General features: G+C 37.8%; 1 protein-coding gene across 1 annotated transcript; it reads left to right on the top strand.

Moving 5' to 3' along the window:
* Positions 1–2,253: 2,253 nt before the first annotated feature.
* On the top strand, positions 2,254–2,765 carry LOC148584465 (uncharacterized). Its single transcript, XM_088518465.1, has 2 exons — positions 2,254–2,337; positions 2,436–2,765. Exons 1-2 carry the CDS (start codon positions 2,254–2,256, stop codon positions 2,763–2,765), a joined length of 414 nt encoding a protein of 137 aa, XP_088374591.1.
* The last annotated feature ends 3,235 nt before the right edge of the window (positions 2,766–6,000 follow it).

Below are 6,000 nucleotides of genomic sequence, written 5' to 3'. Positions count from 1 at the left end.
CAATGTTCATTTCTTCTAGTAAGGCAACTATGCAATGTTGTTGCATGCTCCTCATGCTTCGGCTTCTGATACTTTGACTCTTGAATGCCTGGCTTCTGAGATTGATTAAGTTCAGAGAAATTAGGAAGCATGGTGGGAATTGAAGGAGCAAAGGAGGTTGGGGTAATGTTGTTAACTTGTAGGTTGGGGTAAGGATATGCAACACTATCATAATGATCATAAGTTTTCTAATACATTTTCTAGCCATCTCTTTTCTCTAATATTAGATGGCAAGGCTTAAAAGCATTTAACCCTTTATATGCAATTGAATGATTAGACACACTTGAGATAAAGATAATTTAGTTGAAGAATTGTTTTTTTCTTGCATTAATTTTATTCAAACAAGTGTTGTTTAATACTTGTGACTTTTGGAAGTGCTTTTATTTAATTGAATGACTTTTGGTTTAAGTAACATCTTTTGGCTAGAAGCGCAAGGTTTCGTATAATTTTTTTATTTTTTTTTATATTAACATGTTATGTATAGCAAAAGAGAATGAATAGTCAAAAATGATGATACAATAACCACAATATGAGACATCAATGAACCAATTTAACATATTATGAAATTGAAATCATCTTATTATTCATTTAAGGAAAGAGAATATGGAAGCTATTACTTAAATGAGCCTATGATTTTTGAAAAAAAAAAAAAAAAAAAAAAAAAAAAACTCTTTACAAATTATGAAGGGACAATTGAATAAATAATAAATTAACTTGATAACATTAAGATATATAGCTTTGGATGGCAATAAATGTACTGATTTGATGGTTAAGCAATGCAAAATGCTATCTCGTATGACATTGGCTTAAAGAAAGGATTTTTTTTTTTTTCTTTTAATGCATTGTTTACAAAGGGTAAAATTGTATAGAAAAAAATAGCATCTCGGATTATAAAAAGAAATTTAAATATAATAGAACACATAAACTAGATCATAGTAAGACATATGACTTTGGATGGAAATAAAACATATCTAAATGAGTTTATATATATATATATATATATATATAAACTCATTTAGATATATTTTATTTCCATCCAAAGTATATATATATATATATATATATATAGTGACATTATATAACATGGCATGAATTCTTGGCCAACACCTTGAAGGTGGCGAACTCTTCTCTCTGCTCAAAAGGTATAAACACTTTTGCTAGTACATGTCGTTATTGTCTCTAATCTATAAGAGTAATTCCACACCGTGTTAGTCAAAAGCGAAGGTAAAAGATAATTTTGGTAGATTATTAAAAGGTCCAGGGGTGGGCTGATTTTTCCTTTCCCATAACTACCACTCAACTCATAATGCCCCCATCCCACACTAGTCTTTCGGGTTATAAAATTCATAGCCAATAATTCGAAGCTTGCAATGGGCAAGATTAAAAGTAGGGTTTACAAAAATGATTAAAAACATTAAAGAATATAACCTTTTTTTTTTTTTTTTGAAGGAATTAAAGAATATAACTAAATAAATAAAGGATCAACCAATATTTAGTTACCTTTTAAAACATATAAATGTAACTTGTAAGTTTCTTTTTTAAACCTAGCATTAACTAAAATAATAAATGCCTTTTTCTCTATACATGTTGTGATGGCTGTTACATGTATGATTATCATATTACAAATAGAAACTTAAATTACAAAAGCATTCAATGAATCAAAGGCCTTGTTTATTTTGATATAAAATGTTTTCTAGAAAAAGTTTTCCCTATTTTCCATTGTTTAGCATGACATAAAAAATCTTCAATTTGATTTTTTCCCTTGATCAAATGAATACTTTTTTTTTTTTTCATTTGATCAAGGATAATAACCTTCATGAGACGTAAAATTGTTTACGTGTCTCATTTACGTAAGCCATTTTCTACTGCTCTCCCACACCTCCACATAGAAAATTGTGAGAGGGCCTCATAATTCAACAAGTAGAATTAAAACGAAACTGTTTCAAGATATAAAATAAAGATAAAAAAGAAGGAACATTTTAAAGGTGATTTCATGATTTATAGACACGTGAGAAGGAAGTTATGATTATTATAATGTGCACATGTCAAAACTAGGATTTCAACTAGAGAATGAAGTGAAATTTCTAGGGATGTCATATTATATGTGTATATGGGAGTCTCTCTCTCTAGGTTTTCCGGTGAGAAAACTTGAGGAGAGTGGCGAGTCTTCCTCCTTGTACGGGTGAGAAGGTTTGTATAACAGGTAGGGCAAGTATGGCAGAGGGTGTGGATGAGCTATGTAGGAAGCTATCTCTTATTGGGGGGAAGCTACTGGAATATCGGTTACAGAGGGCGAGAGTGCTGAAGGGAGGGGAACTGGGAAGCGTTGCTTGGTGGGAAAAATTGGAATAGAAAAAAAGGTTAACAAGAAGGCTTTCAAATCCATGCTTCTGCAGCTGTGGAGAATAGGGGGCAAGGTGGTTTTCAAAGAAGTACAAGACAATGTATGGCTGTTCGAATTTAGTGACGAGGAGGATAAAAGGCGAATATTGGAAGGATGCCCATGGTCGTTTGATAGACAGATATTGGTGCTTACAAAGTTTGATGGTAGTACACTGCCGTCTCAAATGCAGTTTACCCACTCCCCTTTTTGGGTCCAAGTACATGACATGCCATTACTATGCAAGATAAAAGGGGTGGCAACCAAAATTGGAGAGTCCTTGGGAGAAGTAGAGGATGTGGACATTGTGGGGGATGGTGTAGATGGGGTTGATGTCTACGAATAGGGGTGAGGATAGACCTACGAAAGCCCTTGGAGAGGAGGTGAGTGCTACACCTATTGGGAAGGACCCATTGTGTTGTTTTTAAGTATGAGAAGCTGCCAATTTTTTGTTTCAACTGTGGCAGAATCTTACATAAAGTGTAAGGATGTCCATCGAAGAGGGGAATGGGGAGGAGATCTGAAGAGGAGAAGCAATAGGGCGTGTGGCTGAGGGCGAAGGCACCAAGGTGGACGTATGGCGGTGGAAAAGGGGAGGGATACGCTCTGATAGAGGAGTAATTAGATGACAGCGCCCATGGATACGAAGCTCACTCAGTTATAGTAAGGAGCGAGAATCACGGAAACCCTAGCAAAAAATACCAATCTTCATGCAAGTGGACAGCTAGGGATTCTATGGAAAGTCAGCTAGGGGAGACACAATACCAAAAAGGAAAGGAGGTAAATAAGTTTGGGGATCGGTTGGTTTTGGTGAATAAGGATACGTGGCAGGAGAACAATCAACATAAGCCCACAAAACTGGTTGACGCAACTAGGTCTGGGCTTGTAAGGGAGAGGGAATGGTGGGCCTGGAAGGAATAGAAACAAGTTTGGATGAATATGAAGGTGAGGGATTCTAGGAAATGGGCCATACAGGTAGTAATAAGGACCTCACGGGAGAAGGGGGAGAAACCACGACAATGTGAGGGAATAGAAGGAGGGAAGGCGAAAGGGGAAGGGAAATCTCTACGGGCATGGAAACAGAGGGCACGGGATTCTAGTGGAAATAAAAATAATAAGATGGGAATAGAGACTAGGAATGGAAAGAAAAAAGATCTCATGCAGCAGGTAACAAATGGAGAAGGGGTACAAAATAAAAGAAACAAGTATGAGGAGCGGGCACAAGTGGGAGAGGCGGAGATATCGGTGGAAGCTGTTAAGTAACCCCGCCGATCATAATGAAAATATTAAGTTGGAACTGCTGGGGCCTTGGGAACCACTGAACTGTTCGTGACCTTTGCCAGATGGTAAAGGAAAAGAAACCCGGCTTTGTGTTTCTTATGGAAACTATAAGCAGAAAGAAAAGAATGGAATGGCTTAGGGTGAAACTTGGATTCGCAGGGATGTTTGTAGTGGAACCTATGGGCAAGAGTGGAGGTTTGGCTCTTATGTGGAAGGAAGAAGACCAACTGGAAATAAAGAATTATTCAAGACATCACATTAATGCCATTATAAAGAAGCCTAAAGGAGGAGTGCAATGGAAGTTTACGGGGTTCTATGGACACCCGGACTGTACGAAAAGGCATGAGTCCTAGGAATTACTAAATTATCTTAAATACTTCTCACCTGAGCCTTGGCATTGTGTGGGAGATTATAATGAGATAATAGATCAAGAGGACAAGGAGGGTGCGGCATTGAGGAGGGAAGCCCAGATGGAAGCTTTGCGGACAGTGCTAGAGGATTGTTGGTTGGGGGATTTAGGCTTTCAAGGTTCCAGGTTCAGGTGGTCAAACAAACGTCATGATTGTCGTTTCACACTTGAACGTTAGGATAGGGCTTATGCTAACAGGGGGTGGAGTGGTTTGTTTAAAGAGGTTTCAGTGCAAGTGCTGGCGGCTAGGTCATCAGACCACAACCCACTTCTAGTCCATTGTGCAGAGCAAGGGAGAAGCAAGGCAGATAAAAAATAAGAGCTTAAGAGTTTGAGGCTAATTGGTACTTGGACGAGGAATCCCGTGCAGTCATAAAGGAAAACTGGAGAGAAAGTGGAAGTGAAACCATGCCGATGCATATGTTTCGCCATAAGCTAAGTCATTGCAGGGAGGAGCTAACATGTTGGAGCATGGGGAAATTTGGCGACCAAGAGGACCGTTTAAAGAAAAAGACAAAGAGGTTGGAGATGCTACAAAGGAACGAAAGCCCAAATAACTAAGAAGAGATTAAAAAAAAAAATCTACAAGAAGAGATAGACGGCTTGCTGGAGCAAGAAGATACGAAGTGGAAGCAAAGGGAAAAACAAAACTGGTAACAAGATAGGGATAGGAATACAAATTTGTTTCATGCGTGGGTGAGTCATAGAAGGATGATCAATGAAATATGCAAAACAGAAGATGATAAAGGGAATGAATGGAAAAAACCAGCAAAGATCAGTCAAGCTTTTATATGATTATAATGCCCTGGAAATTAATTAACTCGTAATTAACTCTAAGGTTCGTCTCCCAACCTTATCTCTCGCGGGACAAGACTCAAAGACTTCTACTCCTCGAAAATAGAGGATACTAAGCAGCGAAAAGTATTAAAGTTCTATAAACATTAATCATTACAACCAGAGCATTTATCAAGGAACATCAAAGTAGCTGATATCATATTATACACATCATCGTTACAAGGGATCTATGATATACCTTAATATGCAAGCATACATCAAAGCTCTTAAGTCTATAGCATAACCCATAAGTACTAGTTACCATGAGCACCCGCCTAAACTTGCAATAAGTCCTCAAGCATCTCCCGGATCGAATCCTCCAATATAATCGGATGCTTTGCGGTATCCATCTTCTATTAAACTATCTATAACAGCACAGTTGTACATATGGAAGAAAAAAAAAAAATGCACATGACGTACCCATGCAAGGGTAAGTCCGACAACTTAGTGAGTATAAATGCACATGACGTACCCATCATTAAATGGTGAACTCAATTGTTTATAAAGCACATGCAACATTATGAGATGACAGTTTATCATGGATGTGATATAAATATAATATATGCTTATAATAATGAGTAACGATAATAGTTCAACCGTATGGTCTACCCGAGATATTACCCCTTCTCAACAGGGTTCGCGCTGTCCCGAGGGACCTATAATACAACAGTGGTGCCCCGAATATTGTATGCTACCGTACATAACATTAAAGGCACAACCGAGTCCGACCTCGGGTGGCCCACACCACTAATGATGTCTGTGATATAGTGACCATCCATTAGGGAATGACTGGACCTTGGTCACGAAACCATTGGATCCAAAGCCCACACACACACACACATTTGACCATAAACTTAACCTATATAATAAGCCCATGGCCGTTATCCCGCACGTACCGGTGTACCATGCCATACGATGCAATTAATCTTATCAGTCTTTTACATGCATAGTTTTACAAGCCTCATTGTTATCTTACTGGTCAACACGTTTTCACAAAAGAGAGTTCATAGTAGTTCCACCATGTATTTCATGAGAGTTACAAAATATGCATGTTTGA

Source organism: Corylus avellana, chromosome 7 (genome assembly GCF_965113065.1).
Source record: "Corylus avellana chromosome 7, dhCorAvel1.hap1.2, whole genome shotgun sequence".
In the NCBI taxonomy this organism is placed as follows: domain Eukaryota; kingdom Viridiplantae; phylum Streptophyta; class Magnoliopsida; order Fagales; family Betulaceae; genus Corylus; species Corylus avellana.
The sequence above is the reverse complement of the archived record's forward strand: the minus strand, read 5'-3'. Positions and strand labels throughout refer to the sequence as shown.

What these genes read in the sequence shown, in the direction of transcription:
- LOC148584465 (XM_088518465.1), top strand. Translation starts at nt 2,254, where the DNA reads ATGGCAGAGGGTGTGGATGAGCTATGTAGGAAGCTATCTCTTATTGGG. An exon ending in ATCGGTTACAGAGGGCGAGA is followed by an intron (nt 2,338 to 2,435) that starts GTGCTGAAGGGA and finishes ATGCTTCTGCAG; the next exon opens with CTGTGGAGAATAGGGGGCAA.